At 37.1% G+C, this 17480-nt stretch overlaps 5 protein-coding genes and 1 long non-coding RNA gene across 8 annotated transcripts in view; 1 reads left to right on the forward strand and 5 right to left on the reverse strand.

Moving 5' to 3' along the window:
- LOC132915484 (cardioacceleratory peptide receptor) overlaps positions 1-4788 on the reverse strand; it is a 40403-nt gene extending 35615 nt beyond the window's left edge. For all 3 annotated transcript variants that reach the window (XM_060975321.1, XM_060975320.1, XM_060975319.1), the window contains exons 1-2: positions 4476-4788; positions 347-757 (exon numbers count right to left, since the gene is read on the reverse strand). In XM_060975321.1, coding sequence (XP_060831304.1) covers positions 347-508 — 162 coding nt within the window. In that variant the 5' untranslated portion in view covers positions 509-757; positions 4476-4788. The remainder of the gene's footprint in view (positions 1-346; positions 758-4475) is intronic.
- Positions 4789-4945: 157 nt separating this feature from the next.
- On the reverse strand, positions 4946-8104 carry LOC132915507 (arylalkylamine N-acetyltransferase-like 2). Its single transcript, XM_060975378.1, has 4 exons — positions 7891-8104; positions 6974-7155; positions 6754-6914; positions 4946-6577 (listed from the first exon to the last, which is right to left on the reverse strand). Exons 1-4 carry the CDS (start codon positions 8102-8104, stop codon positions 6376-6378), a joined length of 759 nt encoding a protein of 252 aa, XP_060831361.1. The 3' UTR covers positions 4946-6375.
- On the forward strand, positions 7176-8174 carry LOC132915535 (uncharacterized). Its single transcript, XR_009659886.1, has 2 exons — positions 7176-7273; positions 7903-8174. It is a non-coding gene; the product is annotated as an uncharacterized LOC132915535 (long non-coding RNA).
- A 245-nt stretch (positions 8175-8419) lies between these two features.
- Positions 8420-10818, reverse strand: LOC132915520 (guanine nucleotide-binding protein-like 3 homolog). Its single transcript, XM_060975399.1, has 3 exons — positions 9325-10818; positions 8884-9251; positions 8420-8824 (listed from the first exon to the last, which is right to left on the reverse strand). Exons 2-3 carry the CDS (start codon positions 9178-9180, stop codon positions 8765-8767), a joined length of 357 nt encoding a protein of 118 aa, XP_060831382.1. The 5' UTR covers positions 9181-9251; positions 9325-10818; the 3' UTR covers positions 8420-8764.
- A 142-nt stretch (positions 10819-10960) lies between these two features.
- LOC132915505 (arylalkylamine N-acetyltransferase-like 2) lies at positions 10961-13080 on the reverse strand. The gene is made up of 4 exons (XM_060975377.1): positions 12713-13080; positions 11796-11977; positions 11529-11689; positions 10961-11352 (listed from the first exon to the last, which is right to left on the reverse strand). Exons 1-4 carry the CDS (start codon positions 12924-12926, stop codon positions 11151-11153), a joined length of 759 nt encoding a protein of 252 aa, XP_060831360.1. The 5' UTR covers positions 12927-13080; the 3' UTR covers positions 10961-11150.
- Positions 13081-13538: 458 nt separating this feature from the next.
- On the reverse strand, positions 13539-15958 carry LOC132915467 (guanine nucleotide-binding protein-like 3 homolog). Its single transcript, XM_060975282.1, has 7 exons — positions 15804-15958; positions 15566-15670; positions 15110-15477; positions 14311-15050; positions 14024-14246; positions 13759-13930; positions 13539-13681 (listed from the first exon to the last, which is right to left on the reverse strand). Exons 1-7 carry the CDS (start codon positions 15820-15822, stop codon positions 13587-13589), a joined length of 1722 nt encoding a protein of 573 aa, XP_060831265.1. The 5' UTR covers positions 15823-15958; the 3' UTR covers positions 13539-13586.
- Between the last annotated feature and the right edge of the window lie 1522 nt (positions 15959-17480).

The raw sequence follows: 17480 nt of genomic DNA on the forward strand, positions 1-17480 counted from the left end.
TCTACGGTGGGCCAAGTAGATGTTTGACTCAAGTTAAATCGCACAGTCCATGCAGATCTATTCGGTTTAGTTAGCCAATAGAAAGTTAAAGCTTTTAACGCGTTTCAAACACAGCTTAGTGTTTATTTGCCACTGGATCATTCACAGTTTCGACTAATTATATCTGTACTGTTATAGATAAGTAACAATCGGGCCGAGAACGGAGAAATAGCGTTTAAAATCGACGCTCTTCCGTCGAGAGCTCTACTAACGACCTCTTAGTCGATTAGCCGTCTCTGCGTTTTAAAGCGTCTCCCTTCAACAGAAGAATATATTTATAGGGGCAGCCGTGTTTTCTTTAGCTCACCTCGTAGAAGTAGAATGAGTCGATCTCGTTCGTTTCGTTGACATCGAGCGAAGTGACGTTGAAGAATTCCGGCAGGTCCCCCGTACGATTCCCCTGAATCGGTCTGTCTATCTCGAACGTTTTATTACGATCGGCCCGTTCTGCCGTTTCTTCCTCGGACATGTCGTTCGCGAACGCTTTGCGATCGTGCTGCTGTTCCTCTTCACCGCGATTTTATTCGCGATTCAAGTTTTTACTCGACGAAGCCGCAACGAAAAATTCATGGCTTCCAGCCGATCTCTGGCTAAGCGTCCGATGACTTCATCTCGTTGCCCTCTTTGGTTTACGTCCGACGACCGATTTCTATCTCGACCACTGGATTTCCGATTACTCGACAACGTGATTCTCGCACATTCTTCTCAATACCGTCGCCTGCCGAATGTATCTGCACGAATAACGGAAGAAGCGTTCGAAGGGATTCTGCTTGGGGTAACTCGTTCATTCGATACTTTGTTTGTCCGTTCGAAACGAAGCGACACCGTTTTCCGGCTCGATCAAGAGGGAAAATACTCGATTCAATGGCATCGGTTGTGCCTTCGATCGCAGAAGTTCGTCCGCACGAATCGCCATGCAAAAAACAAGATAAGTACGGACAAGAATGTAATCGTATCGATCGCTTTCTTGTTTCAGCGACTTTCGAGGCGATCGTAAAAAGGTCTCTCGGGAAGAAGAGAAACGGGATACGTACGTAGAGAACGGCAACTCGGTAAGTGATAATACACGCTTTATAAACCTAGCCTATTGTTATGACAAAACGCGATGGAACAAGCGTGTCGTTGAAACGATCGCCTCGATGAGAATTCGATGCGAATAATAAAATACCATTCTACTCGTCTAAAGCCGTGCAAATTAGAAGCATTAGAATACCTTTGCGTATCTATAGGGAGGGACTGGAATGAGAATTCCGAGGAAATGAAAGGGGCGATCGATTCTGCTGAAACGATCGATTATTTTCCTAATGACATATCGTATCAGTCGATCAAACGTTAGTATCCAATCTCTCCCGTTCGGGACTCTGTTAATTGATATTGCTGCTGTCTGAGACGAAGATAGGGAACTTGGAACTCGGTTGGATCGTGGATAAAATACGTGATGTATTATCGTGATGATACCGAGATCGTAAATCATCTTGAAGGGTCGCAACGTGACCGGTTGCAAATGTGAACCTTAAAAATCGGAGTATGCGGAAGAAGAAGCTGCCCCGTTAGAAGTAACGTTTTCTTCTTACGCGGGAGCATTTCGTTATGCCAGTTGCGTCTCGAGTGACCTTTCTGCAAGCTTTGAGAAGCGGCCGATAGAAGAAAGGGTCGTAAGTAGCCGTGGAATCGGACGAGGATGCGATAGAACTGGAGGATGCTCTTTAGAGGTCGACGAATGAAAAAATCCGAGCAACCATGTTCCATTTGAATGTACTCGAGCGTAAGAGTCCCGCTTCTCGGGCTACTGCGATTTCACGGTCACTTTTATCGAAATTCATCGCCAGCTTATCCGTAAAAGAACTAGCCTCGCGGAAAGCAAGGTTTGTTAGAAAAGAGTATCTTTGATATTCTGGCGGATGACTATATCTGTATGTATGTTGATGGCAAGAGACTAATAAAGAGGAACCAGGGTACTGCAATGTTTTAATTAATTCCGAAGCATGGAATGTTCGTTGTTTCTTTTCACTAACAGGATATAATATAATAACGCCATATCGAATACCGCAGTGTAGGTTGATGTAATTCCACATTGAATCGCGAGATCAAAGGCAGCGTTCTCGATGTTTATGGATATAGATATAATGTGGTGACAGATTTGACGAAGGAATGTGTCGGAGAATGATCTCAGTTCGTATTAATCGAGAAACGCGATCGCCCCTTAATCGCCATATCCTCGGAGTGATCATGCGAAAATCATGCGAAACTAGATTAACACGCGCTCTCGATGATATCTAGGGGACAATCTTTTATTCTAAATGCAGTCTACTTAAATCTGTCTATACCAAAACTAGACTAAACATTGCAAAATTAGCGTTCTCCTTATCGCATTATCTAGTAGTTTATACTCTGCTTGCTTTTGCACAGCTGACACGAAAGAGTAAATTCAATTAACGAAAATGTAAAATTCGAACCTGGTTAGTCTGGACGTTTCATCCAATTAAATAATGTGTCTATTTGCTTCCGCGTGTGGGTGATGTTGGCTAAAAACTTTTGAAGTATTCGTCGTTGGTCTCTTTTTACATGTCCGTTGATATTTTACTCGAAGCTATAGAGCGAACAGCAAAATTATTAAATGTTAAAATGAAACCAAACCAAAGAGTAAAATAGTCATATTTGAAATTAAATTTTTTTTTTCTCTACGAATCTGGTTATTCTATTGCGAAGCTTTTTACTACGACTGTAATTACAATGATATTTATGAACGCAAACGTTTGATGAATGATTCCCTTGACAGTTACATCTCTCTTACGAATATGAACATTTCCCCGAAATACGAGTGTTCAAGGACGAACAGGAGTATCTTCTAATAACAAGTGGCAACGATTACAGACTAAACTTCCGACAACTTTGATCTTCAAAGTATAATCAATTTTCCAATAGAAATAATCTCACAATTGCAAAGATCGATATGACGCTACATAGGCAATCCCATAAGCAAACGCGAAAAACAAACAATAGGTATCGTAGCAAAATTAATTGAAAAAAGTCCGATTGCGCGACTCGCAATTACGGATGTGAACGAAACAAAAAAAAAAAAAAAAAAAAAGATGCGACATTGTGGCGAGTTTATTCGAAAATTTCATTTATTCTTTTTCATTTACGTCATCGAACGGCGTGCCCGAAAATGTGGCAATGGAGGAAACAAATCAAATCGAGCGATAAATTCGATGGAAATAAAATATTTCAACGACGTCTTTATTTTTCACTCTTATTTTAGCATTTTTCTTCCTTCCTTTTTGTAATTACGGATCCAGATACGAGTGACATTTCGTTTCACCGAATCCCTTATTATCTGCAAGCAATCGATGTCCGATCGGTCACATTCGCTTATTATCGAATTCACCCTCATTGCTATTCAGTAGCTACTTACGAATCCCGCACTTTGGACTTTCGATATAAGAATAAATTTTTAAAACATTTCAGAATGAATCCAGATTAAATTTGGTGCTTTTACAGAGTCACAATATTCTTAGTTCCGTCTTTTCTTTTTTTTTTTAACGCTAGAAAACGATGAAATAATCGACGAATCCCGTGGCGAAAATGCGATAAAAGTTCTATTTGCAGCATTCAAACAAAAGCATTTGTCCCCAAATGCTGAAACGAAATAGCCTGATTGATAAATGGCTGATTCTTATTTAATTAATCAATGCTCTTCTTCGTCCTCGAATTATTTTCCGATTGTTTTCCTTTTCTTTAAGCAACTTAAAAAACGTTCACGCTTGAGAATCCTAAATGCACAGTATCATACTTGCAAGCAACGACGGCGTGTTGGCAATCCATTCCGCAACAGGTTCTTTTACTTTTGCGTTCGTCAATCGGATCTGTCGCGAAAGAAATATTCCGGACGTTACCTTTCAGCGGTATATTACACATCATTCGGAACACACGGTTGCCTCTCGCTGAAATCTAAACGTACGAAAGATCCTCGCTGAGAAAATTGATTCGCGTCGACTATATTTCCAAGATTTCGGTCGTGGAATACTTTGATCGAAAATAGAACTCGTAACTTTGTATTTCTGAATGAAAGTCAGCCACTAATTATTTCAGCTGCCAATTTCATCTAATCTGGACTAAAAATTCCGATTCAAATCATGCCGAGCATCTATCTGATCATTGCGATGAAGAAACTACCCCTGCCTTGGCATCTATATCAGCTGCCATGGAAGATTCGCAGAAGAAAAATAATGCGCGTCGAATTACATGGATGTGATTGACTTTTCAATCTCAACGGATACAAGAAATTCGTATTTATTATTCCAAGAAACGAAAGGAGAGGCATTTTCAACGCTACCACTACGATTATTCCGTACGGACGATTTCGTACAATCTCTGAGAGTGGAAAAAAGAAAGAAGCGAGACAGCAAAACGGTGGTTTGCAGTGGTTTTTTCACCTTCGACGAAAATCCTTATGTCGATCCTTTAAATGTGATTCATTTTTGATTATCCTTCTGGTTACGTTGTTTCGCGGATTGCCGTTTCGTTTCGATCGGCGACTGTGTAAAGATCGCGGGGAAAAAGATAAAGCTTCGACGATGTAGATCGAGAAGGAGGAAACGGAAGAGGATCGAGAGAAAAACTGCGAGGGTTACGGAAACAGGGTGAGAACGAACGAGAACGCACTTGCTCGTACGACGCGCCGAACGCGACTGAGGCGGCCGACAAATTCGCGGCGACTCTACGCTCGGACTTCCATCTTCGTAGACGATGCTGTACGCGTGTAGGAGTTTGCGAGCAACGTACGCATGCGCGACGAAATCCTGTCGGGACGTAGACCACCCAATTACTGTCGCGCGTAATCCCAAAAAGTCTCTTGAAATTTGTATTCATGCGGTACAACGGAGAATACGTAAGTAAAGAAGCGATTATCTATCGACGAATCTAATTTTTACGCTTCTCATCCATTTGCTATGGTTACAGAAAGCGGACGTTATACGTCTACATAGAAATTTTACGTAGAAATTTCACAAATTTGAAAAGAGTTTTCAAAGTTTTAGGTACGATTTACGATACAAACGGATGCTCTTTTTCTTCCTTTCTCTCCCTTTCTCTTTCCCTTACTCCATGATATGACAATTCATCGAAAGTTTACAGTTTCACAGGAGGAATCCATAAATATCCCAACAGATGTTCCGATGTTTGTAAAAATTGCATATAGTCGGAACACGCGTGACTCTTAAAACGTTGTACGACGATCCGGCTCTGTTCCTTTCAATCTCTGTCTCAAAGAGAATTTATCGGTAACACGTACAAAACATTCGTACTCGAGGCGCAACGATCACCCGTGGCTCGATGGAAGCTGACATTCGCAGTATCGGGGAATCAACGTTCCCCAGTCCCACGCCACGAACATCCATTCGTCAAGATTATCGACTTGGCGTTGTGCATTACCTACACGATCGGGAAGAGGAAAGGGCGTAGGTTGAGGAGGAAGCGCGTCTCGATAGACGCGCACAGACCGGAATAAATAGAGAGAACGGTGGATGGACGAGGTTGGAAAATGACTATTTGCTCGCCGTTAATTATCGCGATAGATGTCGATTGAGCGTCGAGCGACAATCCCGTTAACGAACATGTATCGAATTAGGTAGGTATCCGTGGCCCCTATATCCGAAACACGAGACTGGGTCGCTCGAATTTCGTAACGCGTATTTCGGATGCATTCGAATGTCGCTGCTTATCAGAACAGGCGGAAGTGCGTCCACCCGCATATCGGTGTGCAACGATGATAAAACAGTTAGCCATGGGTTCGCATAGCTTGACTATTGAAATTCGGTACGTGTCGTATCTGACAAAGGCAACGTACTTCCAACGAACGACAAAGGACTTTTTTAAATGCCGCCTGTCTCGTCAACGTGTTTTTCATTAACTTTGATACGGCGCGTGCGAATCTGTTTCCTTCTTTTTTCTTTTCTTTTTACTACTTACAAACTTGCCGCAAATCTGCGATTTCAGCAACGAGGTGGAAAATTGTATTCGTTTTCACTCTGTTGCTTAACACGTACCAAACGGCAGAATAAAGCTTTCCGCTGACGCAAATTGAGATCGTTTGTCCTATTGTCAGATAATTTACTCGTCTTGTCCCCCTTGCTATGTCCGGAAGTGAACAGCGCTGCTTCGTTACTCATATCTTGCACTATGTTGGGATAGTACCTTTATTGTTTATCTTACGGGTTACAAGGGATCCCATTTCTTTCATTTATTTTTGTCACTATTCCTATCTTGATACTTATTAATTGGTATTAAACTACTAAATGTCATATTTTTAATTCAATTTGTAATACGTCGTTTATGTTAAAAGAGCCTCCTGCCCATTATTTTCATGGCTTTCGATTTGATTCCTGGAAACACTAAATTTCCCTTCTCATCCACAATTTCGTCGTAATTTCGTTCAACCAGGGTTTCAAAGCCGCATCGTTCGGCCAATTTCTGTGAAATCGGCGAGCTAAATGCCGTGACTGTTACCGGGATGTCGTATTCGCGACCTATTTCCACCCTAAACAAAAATTATTTATTTATTTACATGTATCTTATGTACGAGATAAAATTATAAACTAAACTACAAAGTAATGTATAGAAAACGAATTACATACATCAAAAGCAGTGACTAATACGGAAGATACAAAAGGAAGATATTGGAAAACGTCAAAGAGAATAGTCGAACTTTTGTACCTGGCACTAAGAAGGTGAGCACCCAGAGAGGCTCCTCGATACTTTGGATTTACGGAAAGGCCAAAGGCGTTCATATATTTATTCACCCCATATTTTTCAAACACATTTGCTTGTTTGATTAATTCTACCACAAGAGCCATCACAGCATTCCCTTTCTCTGACTAGAAATTATTTAACGTTTACGTTCAATACCAGACACAAGTAAATGAGTCACGATTACCTTAGTTTTCTCAATATCGAACATCTCATCCTTGAATGATAACATAAGTATGTTAGCTCCTGCGATTATAGGTTTCCCACCATCTGGATTCTCTGTAAACGCTACGATGGACAAACCACATTTTATAAATTTGTCCCAAAGATATCGAAATGTTTCCACGTATTCAGGATCGTTTATCCCGTCTACAGAAACAGAGAAATCAAAATGTTTTCTGCTCCCTGCGCATCTCGAAAATCTTATTCCTCCTTCCACATAAATACTATTCGACATAGATGTACATATGATAAAATGTAATCGAATGTTTTATACGCTTGAAATATATAAAAAAAAAAAAAAAAAAAAGAATGGATGTCAACTATAACGGAAACATCGTTGAATCGAAAGAGAATTAAAAGAAACGTCGCATCGGACGATTTTGAAACGAATGATAAAACAAGGAGCCGAAACGTGACAAAACAGAAAAAAAGAAGAGCAACAAGGCAAAAAAGTTTTATGGTGTTTGCTTGCATTAATGAACGTGTATGTAAATTTTACACCAACGAACTGATCTGCGTATTTCACACTGTATTCGATCTATATTTTTAAGTTTCTAGAAACGAACGATATGAAAAATACTTAAAAATTTGTAACATTCACGTTCTTCATAATCCGTTGCCTTATGTAAAATCTTATTCACATTCTCAAGGTGCCTTATCGAATGTATAATTAAATGAAAACGTTAGTATTGTGTGGCTTTTTTGCTTCGTCACATAAATGAATGGCGATGTTACATGAGAATATTTTTTCAGTCATATTATTATCTGTAATATGTTTCATCGTGATATCATAATATTTTGATATAGATCAATTTCAATGACATTTCGCCGCAACGTTGACATTAAAATTAGATAATGTATGGAAGAATAAAACAAACTTACTTATGCATTTAGACATGGGCTCGTCGACAATGAAATACTTGCACATGTGTTCTATCACCTCTTCGTACCTGTCTTCCGGTACCTCTTGAATGGTGAATCTTATCGGTACATCCGCGTCCTTTTTTTTAATCTCGACAATTTTCCACACTTTCGGTGGACCAGGTGGCTTTATCGGAAATGTAACTGACGGTTCGCATCCCTCGCTCTTACTCATTATATTTGTTTTATAAAAACTATATTACACGAAGGAAAATTATAACAAGTAGCCGGTTACGCGATGAAAATGCGTGGAAAAATAACTATTAAAAATCACTTGCCATCTATTGCTGTTGCCTTGTTGAAGTCTACTAACTGAATGACCCATGAATTGTGTAATGCTGTAGTTGTGTTATCATATATATACACTGATTATCCTTCCACTGCCAACTTTGCTTTTTCTCAATTACATCCTCTTATGATATGGTAAATGATACAAGCATTTTTTTCGATAACCTATTACGTAGCTTAATCCGATATTGCTACGTGATAAGTCAAAATAAATGATTTAAGTAAAAAATTAGATGTACTTTATGATAAATCGGGACAGATAATATATAAATAATCGAAAGTAAAATGTAAAATGCACGGAACAGATATATATTATCTTATTATATTTTTGAATTTACCACAGAAATGCAGCACGAAATCGGCAGAGCTAAAAAGTGAAAGTAATGAAAATAAGAAATAGAAGAAAGTAAAGAGATTACCGTCTTAATATTTCGTCGATAATTGATCTTTCGTCGATAAGTATTTCTACAAAAACAATAGCTTTTATTATTATACATCACTTATAATTTACATTTTACATACAAATTTAGAATAAACGTGTTTATGTCTACTTTTCTACAAAAACCAATCTTTTATTTTCTTTCACAGACAGTACAGCTTCTTCGACCTATAAGACAAATCAGTTACTCGATACCTTATTGATGTTCGTAATGTATCTCAACATACCTGTTTACATCTTGTTCCCAAAGGATCTCTAGCATCAACAACTTCGAGAATAACGTCGGCCGCCTTCACAACTTTCCTAAATTCTTTGCAATAAGCTTTTAACGAATTTTCCTCTTTATCTATAGCTTCTTTTATTTTTTCATATGCAGCATCTACTTCCATCCGTCGATGTTCCACTTGTTTATTCTGTGCAGCTGAGACTAATCCTTGAAGACCCGTTTTGGCAAGTTCCTCTCGCTTTCTTTGACACGCAGCTTCACGTTGCTTCTGTTTTTCTTCTTCATGTTGCTTTTTCATAAGCTCTACTTCTTTAAGAATATCTTCCTTAAAAGGGCATTGATTTGGGACTTCGATTACTTTTGGTTTTCCTACAAAATCAAAATCAGCTTATCCGTAAAAGTACTAGCCTCGCGGAAAGCAAGGTTTGTTAGAAAACAGTACCTTTGATATTCTGGCGGATGACTATATCTGTATATATGTTGATGGCAAGAGACTAATAAAGAGGAACCAGGGTACTGCAATGTTTTAATTAATTCCGAAGCATGGAATGTTCGTTGTTTCTTTTCACTAACAGGATATAATATAATAACGCCATATCGAATACCGCAGTGTAGGTTGATGTAATTCCACATCGCGAGATCAAAGGCAGCGTTCTCGATGTTTATGGATATAGATATAATGTGGTGACAGATTTGACGAAGGAATGTGTCGGAGAATGATCTCAGTTCGTATTAATCGAGAAACGCGATCGCCCCTTAATCGCCATATCCTCGTAGTGATCATGCGAAAATCATGCGAAACTAGATTAACACGCGCTCTCGATGATATCTAGGGGACAATCTTTTATTCTAAATGCAGTCTACTTAAATCTGTCTATACCAAAACTAGACTAAACATTGCAAAATTAGCGTTCTCCTTATCGCATTATCTAGTAGTTTATACTCTGCTTGCTTTTGCACAGCTGACACGAAAGAGTAAATTCAATTAACGAAAATGTAAAATTCGAACCTGGTTAGTCTGGACGTTTCATCCAATTAAATAATGTGTCTATTTGCTTCCGCGTGTGGGTGATGTTGGCTAAAAACTTTTGAAGTATTCGTCGTTGGTCTCTTTTTACATGTCCGTTGATATTTTACTCGAAGCTATAGAGCGAACAGCAAAATTATTAAATGTTAAAATGAAACCAAACCAAAGAGTAAAATAGTCATATTTGAAATTAAATTTTTTTTTTCTCTACGAATCTGGTTATTCTATTGCGAAGCTTTTTACTACGACTGTAATTACAATGATATTTATGAACGCAAACGTTTGATGAATGATTCCCTTGACAGTTACATCTCTCTTACGAATATGAACATTTCCCCGAAATACGAGTGTTCAAGGACGAACAGGAGTATCTTCTAATAACAAGTGGCAACGATTACAGACTAAACTTCCGACAACTTTGATCTTCGAAGTATAATCAATTTTCCAATAGAAATAATCTCACAATTGCAAAGATCGATATGACGCTACATAGGCAATCCCATAAGCAAACGCGAAAAACAAACAATAGGTATCGTAGCAAAATTAATTGAAAAAAGTCCGATTGCGCGACTCGCAATTACGGATCTGAACGAAACAAAAAAAAAAAAAAAAAAAAAGATGCGACATTGTGGCGAGTTTATTCAAAAATTTCATTTATTCTTTTTCATTTACGTCATCGAATGGCGTGCCCGAAAGTGTGGCAATGGAGGAAACAAATCAAATCGAGCGATAAATTCGATGGAAATAAAATATTTCAACGACGTCTTTATTTTTCACTCTTATTTTAGCATTTTTCTTCCTTCCTTTCTGTAATTACGGATCCAGATACGAGTGACATTTCGTTTCACCGAATCCCTTATTATCTGCAAGGAATCGATGTCCGATCGGTCACATTCGCTTATTATCGAATTCACCCTCATTGCTATTCAGTAGCTACTTACGAATCCCGCACTTTGGACTTTCGATATAAGAATAAATTTTTAAAACATTTCAGAACGAACCCATATTAAATTTGGTGCTTTTACAGAGTCACAATATTCTTAGTTCCGTCTTTTCTTTTCTTTTTTTTTTTTTTTTTTTTTTTTTTTTTTAACGCTAGAGAACGATGAAATAATCAACGAATCCCGTGGCGAAAATGCGATAAAAGTTCTATTTGCAACATTTTTGTCACTATTCCTATCTTGATACTTATTAATTGGTATTAACATATTTTTAATTCAATTTGTAATACGTCGTTTATGTTAAAAGAGCCTCCTGCCCATTACTTTCATGGCTTTCGCTTCGATTCCTGGAAACACTAAATTTCCCTTCTGATCCACAATTTCGTCGTAATTTCGTTCAACCAGGGTTTCAAAGCCGCATCGTTCGGCCAATTTCTGTGAAATCGGCGAGGTAAATGCCGTGACTGTTACCGGGATATCGTATTCGCGACCTATTTCCACCCTAAACAAAAATTATTTATTTATTTACATGTATCTTATGTACGAGATAAAACTATAAACTAAACTACAAAGTAATGTATAGAAAACGAATTACATACATCAAAAGCAGTGACTAATACGGAAGATACAAAAGGAAGATATTGGAAAACGTCAAAGAGAATAGTCGAACTTTTGTACCTGGCATTAAGAAGGTGAGCACCCAGAGAGGCTCCTCGATACTTTGGATTTACGGAAAGGCCGTAGGCGTTCATATATTTATTTACCCCATATTTTTCAAACACATTTGCTTGTTTGCTCAATCCTATCACAGCATCCATCACATCATTCCCCTTCTCTGACTAGAAATTATTTAACGTTTACGTTCAATACCTCGTCAAAGAAGTATACAAATATTAACGTTACTCATTCATATCGATGAGACACAAGTAAATGGGTCACGATTACCTTAATTTTCTCACTATCGAACTTCTCATCCTTGAAAGATAACGTAAGTATGTTAGCTCCTGCGATTATAGGTTTCCCACCATCTGGATTCTCTGTAAACGCTACGATGGACAAACCACATTTTATATATTCGTCCCAAAGACATCGAAATGTTTCCACGTATTCAGGATCGTTTATCCCGTCTACAGAAACAGAGAAATCAAAATGTTTTCTGTTCCCTGCGCATCTCGAAAATCTTATTCCTCCTTCCACATAAATACTATTCGACATAGATGTACATATGATAAAATGTAATCGAATGTTTTATACGCTTGAAATATATAAAAAAAAAAAAAAAAAAAAGAATGGATGTCAACTATAACGGAAACATCGTTGAATCGAAAGAGAATTAAAAGAAACGTCGCATCGGACGATTTTGAAACGAATGATAAAACAAGGAGCCGAAACGTGACAAAACAGAAAAAAAGAAGAGCAACAAGGCAAAAAAGTTTTATGGTGTTTGCTTGCATTAATGAACGTGTATGTAAATTTTACACCAACGAACTGATCTGCGTATTTCACACTGTATTCGATCTATATTTTTAAGTTTCTAGAAACGAACGATATGAAAAATACTTAAAAATTTGTAACATTCACGTTCTTCATAATCTGTTGCCTTATGCAAAATCTTATTCACATTCTCAAGGTGCCTTATCGAATGTATAATTAAATAAAAATGTTAGTATTGTGTGGCTTTTTTGCTTCGTCACATAAATGAATGGCGATGTTACATGAGAATATTTTTTCAGTCATATTATTATCTGTAATATGTTTCATCGTGATATCATAATATTTTGATATAGATCAATTTCAATGACATTTCGCCGCAACGTTGACATTAAAATTAGATAATGTATGGAAGAATAAAACAAACTTACTTATGCATTTACACATGGGCTCGTCGGCAATGAAATACTTGCACATGTGTTCTACCACCTCTTCGTACCTGTCTTCCGGTACCTCTTGAATGGTGAATCTTATCGGTACGTCCGCATCCTTTTTTTTAATCTCGACAATTTTCCACACTTTCGGTGGGCCAGGTGGCTTTATCGGAAATGTAACTGACGGTTCGCATCCCTCGCTCTTACTCATTATATTTGTTTTATAAAAACTATATTACACGAAGGAAAATTATAACAAGTAGCCGGTTACGCGATGAAAATGCGAGGAAAAATAACTATTAAAAATCACTTGCCATCTATTGCTGTTGCCTTGTTGAAGTCTATTAACTGAATGACCCATGAATTGTGTAATGCTGTAGTTGTGTTATCATATGTATACACTGATTATCGTTCCACTGCCAACTTTGCTTTTTCTCAATTACATCCTCTTATGATATGGTAAATGATACAAGAATTTTTTTCGATTACCTTTTACGTAGCTTAATCCGATATTGCTACGTGATAACTCAAAATAAATGATTTAAGTAAAAAATTAGATGTACTTTATGATAAATCGGGACAGATAATATATAAATAATCGAAAGTAAAATGTAAGATGCACGGAACAGATATATATTATCTTATTATATTTTTGAATTTACCACAGAAATGCAGCACGAAATCGGCAGAGCTAAAAAGTGAAAGTAATGAAAATAAGAAATAGAAGAAAGTAAAGAGATTACCGTCTTAATATTTCGTCGATAATTGATCTTTCGTCGATAAGTATTTCTACAAAAACAATAGCTTTTATTATTATACATCACTTATAATTTACATTTTACATACAAATTTAGAATAAACGTGTTTATGTCTACTTTTCTACAAAATCTGTATTAAAGTCATAATCATCGGATGCTGAAATGTTGAATCCTTCCAATTGATCCGCCAATTTAACAGCCGCTTTTTCTATAAAATTCAGATAACGATATAGAAAAATATAATTTTAAATAAGATAATGTCTCAAGAAGCAAACGCGTTCTTACCTCTCCTGACTCGGTCTTTCTTCTCTTTCTTAAATTGTAGTTTATTAAGTTTATTCAATTTCTGATTGCCCTCGATTTCAAAAATCGGATCTGTTTTCTTTTTCCTCTGTTCATTTGCCTGTTTTTTCGATTTCTCCATTTTTTTCTTCAGTTTGTTTTGTATCTTAATTTGCTACGAAAATTATTATCATTATAACTTAATCGGCAAGAAAATCATAGTTAAAAAAAAGCCTTCTATATATAAAATGTATAAAATCTGACTTACCGCTTGTTTTTGTGAGTCAACCTCCATAGCAGATATGACTGGGCCAGAACTTTCAATTAATACTGGATCAACAGTTTGTTTATTTGCATTTTCTTCCTCGAAATTATCGATCATCATTTTTTCATCCGCAGCAAAACGTTCGATATCGAATTCTTTACTCATTTGGCTTACAATTTCTGCAGACAGGTGACAATTCGGCTCTTCAGGTGGAACGGTATAATACCTATTGAAATAACGTAAATTATTATACGTCCAATAGACCATGTAATATAGCATTTCATAAATACCTTATTTTTCCAGAGTTCCAGTCATCCAAAATACCGCGCGCTGCTGCTACCGTATCAGGTATACCACCCTTTTTAAATTTCCCCATCCTGGTAGCTTTTAAGGCAAAGAATTCATCAGGCGTTGAAAATTCAGATATGTTATACATTTCCATTATTTGTTGCTTGGAAACTCTTTTCAATACAGCAGTTGCTGGTGTGTACGGATCTTTCAACGATTGAATTTTGACTACATTTTTTAAAGCCACCGAAGATTCATCGGAGTTTTCTCCAGAAGTAGCAAAGACTATTCCCGGAGAGTCTAACAATTTTATTTTGGAATCTAATTGTACTACTTGCATCGCTTTTGTTATTCCTGGAGTACTTCCCACGTTGCACGCTCTACTACGTTTTAGGGAGTTAATAACGCTAGATTTACCAACATTTGGAAGCCCAACAATTCCAACTGTAATACTAGTTTTAATATTTTCAACATTTCTGCAATAATTTGCAAGCAGCGACAATAGTAACTCGGCGCCAAAGCAGGTACCGCTTTGTATCATGCTTTCAGTTTTTTTCCCCAATTTTCTTCTACCCAATCTTTTAGCTTGGTCTTGAGTGGAAGATTTAAATGCCACTGTTGGGAAACTCCCACGCAAATACTTTAACCATTGATCTAAATTTTCCCTGGGTACTAAATCTGCCTTATTTAGAACGATAACCAATCTTTTATTTTCTTTCGCAGACAGTACAGCTTCTTCGACCTATAAGACAAACCAGTTACTCGATATCTTATTGATGTTCGTAACGTATCTCAACATACCTGTTTACATCTTGTTCCCAAAGGATCTCTAGCATCAACAACTTCGAGAATAACGTCGGCCGCCTTCACAACTTTCCTGAATTCTTTGCAATAAGCTTTTAACGAATTTTCCTCTTTAACTAAAGCTTCTTTTATTTTTTCATATGCAGCATCTACTTCCATCCGTCGATGTTCCACTTGTTTATTTTGTGCAGCTGAGACTAATCCTTGAAGACCCGTTTTGGCAAGTTCTTCTCGCTTTCTTTGACGCGCAGCTTCACGTTGCTTCTGTTTTTCTTCTTCATGTTGCTTTTTCATAAGCTCTACTTCTTTAAGAATATCTTCCTTAAAAGGGCATTGATTTGGGACTTCGATTACTTTTGGTTTTCCTACAAAATCAAAAGAAGCGATCAATATATTTTACAACTACTGTTAAAATGTAAATAACGCTTCAAACGTATAGTTGCAAATATTTACCTTTAGGATGCTTTTTTGCTGCTTTTCGTAACCTTCGATTGTGCTCCCGAACTTTTTTCTCGATTTTATATCTTTTTCGAGCTGGCATACGCTTACTCTGTTTCTCTGCAATAAATATAAGAAGAAGATTATTATCTACAGAAGAAGCGTTACATTTCTTAAGACAAATAAGATAAACATAACCTCCTACATATGTAATAAATAAATTGTATTAAAATAGTGTTATTATTGAACTCACTCAAACAGAATTTTGCCATTCTCGTAACTTACAACACTAATTTTTGATAGTTACACACAATAACAAAATAAATGCGTTATTAAATGAATAAAATACACTTGGAGATATCACGTGCACGTAATTAACTATACGCGCAAAAGTTAGGTTAAGAATCAGAGTGGGAAACATAAGAATTAAGAATACGCAGCTCGTGTCGAATTCAGTGCATGCCATATAAATATAATTATTTCTGTTTAATTCGTTTTTCGAAACTCACAAATTGCGTACGTGTTTCTTTTTAAATTATCATTCTTTCATAAATCATAGATCATTTTTTAATGTTCTTAATTTATTAAAAGTTTATGGGTAATTCGTAGCTCATGAGAAGAGCTTGTATTGGATTGTTGGTCAAGTACACATCGTAGAAGTAAATTTGAGATTTAAAGTGAAAATTAATGAGACAAAATTCGATCGTTCTAAACTCCATAAATTATGAATTAAATCAAAATTGCTGCGTCGCCGAGAGTAATAGAATGGTATGTAGAAATTTAAGTAGCTGTATGAGAAACTGAAAATTGTTGAAAGACAGTGAAAGGTGCACTTGTATGCATATGAGAATTCTCACACTTTCATTCCGCCTCGCAAAAACTGGTTGTTTAGTATCATAGAGATGAGATCGTGGTAGTAAGGTCGGAATGGAAATTCTCATAAATTATTTCGTGCCGTGAAATCGTTGTTTCGTAGATTTTCATTGAACAAGTGGTGATACAATTTCTCTATTCTTATTCATGCAGTGTTACTTTCATAATATTAGTACTATTATCCTACACGAAATCAAATCAAAAGTAATTCATACGGTGCTTTATTAAAAAGCACGTTCCTTTTTTTTTTTTTTTTTTTTTTCTTTTAGATGATATAATAAAACATAGAGAAAAGATCTTTTCTTTTTAAACTTATAAGCTCGTCTAACGTTAGTCACATACGTATATTGTTTGCTAAAGAAAGGGAACAAGGAAACATTAGTATCTTCATAAGATCATTGCCTGTATTACGATGAATCTTTCCTGCTTAATATTCTATTCGCAAGCTCGCGTGTTTTGTTCGAATTTAAGTGTTCCTAAGAAGCAAGAAAAAATTCCGCGTTTAGAATGCGCACATTCGAAAGACGTGCCCGTCTTTACATTCAATTCATTAGGGAAGGAAGATGGTGGGGATAAGCGGGGACGTCGGGTATTGCCGATAGACGGCGTATGGCGGAGCAGTTCATTTCTGTAATGGCCGCTGTCTGGCGTTGTCGGTGAATCGGTCTCTTTTGTAGTCTCGCAAACGAAGTATCGCATAGCATCGTCGTTCTAGGAAAATTCAGTGCGCGGCAATCCACGTGACGAGAGGTGCGGTGTTCGCTGGTGCATAGTGTGTACAGTGATGTATATGTTGTGACTTCGGAACAGACGATCTGTCGAGAAAATTCAAATCGGATGTGCACTGGTGTCCCACTGTTTACTCGGCTCAACGACCGTTCACGGTTCTAGATTGAGAGAATATCGTACTAATAATAAGAAGATGGTAATCGCACGATATGCAATCGAGTATCGTGGGCTTGCGTCGCGTCGTTTCGCAGTCGCAAGATTCCATTGAGCGAAGGTTCATCCTCGGACAGTAAACAAAAGTGACAGCGTGCAGATGCCGTTCGGTCAT

Source organism: Bombus pascuorum, chromosome 17 (genome assembly GCF_905332965.1).
Source record: "Bombus pascuorum chromosome 17, iyBomPasc1.1, whole genome shotgun sequence".
NCBI lineage: Eukaryota > Metazoa > Arthropoda > Insecta > Hymenoptera > Apidae > Bombus > Bombus pascuorum.

What these genes read in the sequence shown, in the direction of transcription:
- LOC132915467 (XM_060975282.1), bottom strand. An exon ending in TGGAACTCTGGAAAAATAAG is followed by an intron (nt 14,247 to 14,310) that starts GTATTTATGAAA and finishes TTATTTCAATAG; the next exon opens with GTATTATACCGTTCCACCTG. An exon ending in GAAAGACCGAGTCAGGAGAG is followed by an intron (nt 13,682 to 13,758) that starts GTAAGAACGCGT and finishes TGAATTTTATAG; the next exon opens with AAAAAGCGGCTGTTAAATTG.
- LOC132915505 (XM_060975377.1), bottom strand. Translation starts at nt 12,926, where the DNA reads ATGAGTAAGAGCGAGGGATGCGAACCGTCAGTTACATTTCCGATAAAG. An exon ending in TCGATAGTGAGAAAATTAAG is followed by an intron (nt 11,690 to 11,795) that starts GTAATCGTGACC and finishes AATAATTTCTAG; the next exon opens with TCAGAGAAGGGGAATGATGT. An exon ending in GCTCACCTTCTTAATGCCAG is followed by an intron (nt 11,353 to 11,528) that starts GTACAAAAGTTC and finishes ATTTTTGTTTAG; the next exon opens with GGTGGAAATAGGTCGCGAAT.
- LOC132915507 (XM_060975378.1), bottom strand. Translation starts at nt 8,104, where the DNA reads ATGAGTAAGAGCGAGGGATGCGAACCGTCAGTTACATTTCCGATAAAG. An exon ending in GCCCATGTCTAAATGCATAA is followed by an intron (nt 7,156 to 7,890) that starts GTAAGTTTGTTT and finishes CTGTTTCTGTAG; the next exon opens with ACGGGATAAACGATCCTGAA. An exon ending in GCTCACCTTCTTAGTGCCAG is followed by an intron (nt 6,578 to 6,753) that starts GTACAAAAGTTC and finishes ATTTTTGTTTAG; the next exon opens with GGTGGAAATAGGTCGCGAAT.
- LOC132915520 (XM_060975399.1), bottom strand. Translation starts at nt 9,180, where the DNA reads ATGAAAAAGCAACATGAAGAAGAAAAACAGAAGCAACGTGAAGCTGCG. An exon ending in TGGGAACAAGATGTAAACAG is followed by an intron (nt 8,825 to 8,883) that starts GTATGTTGAGAT and finishes TTTGTCTTATAG; the next exon opens with GTCGAAGAAGCTGTACTGTC.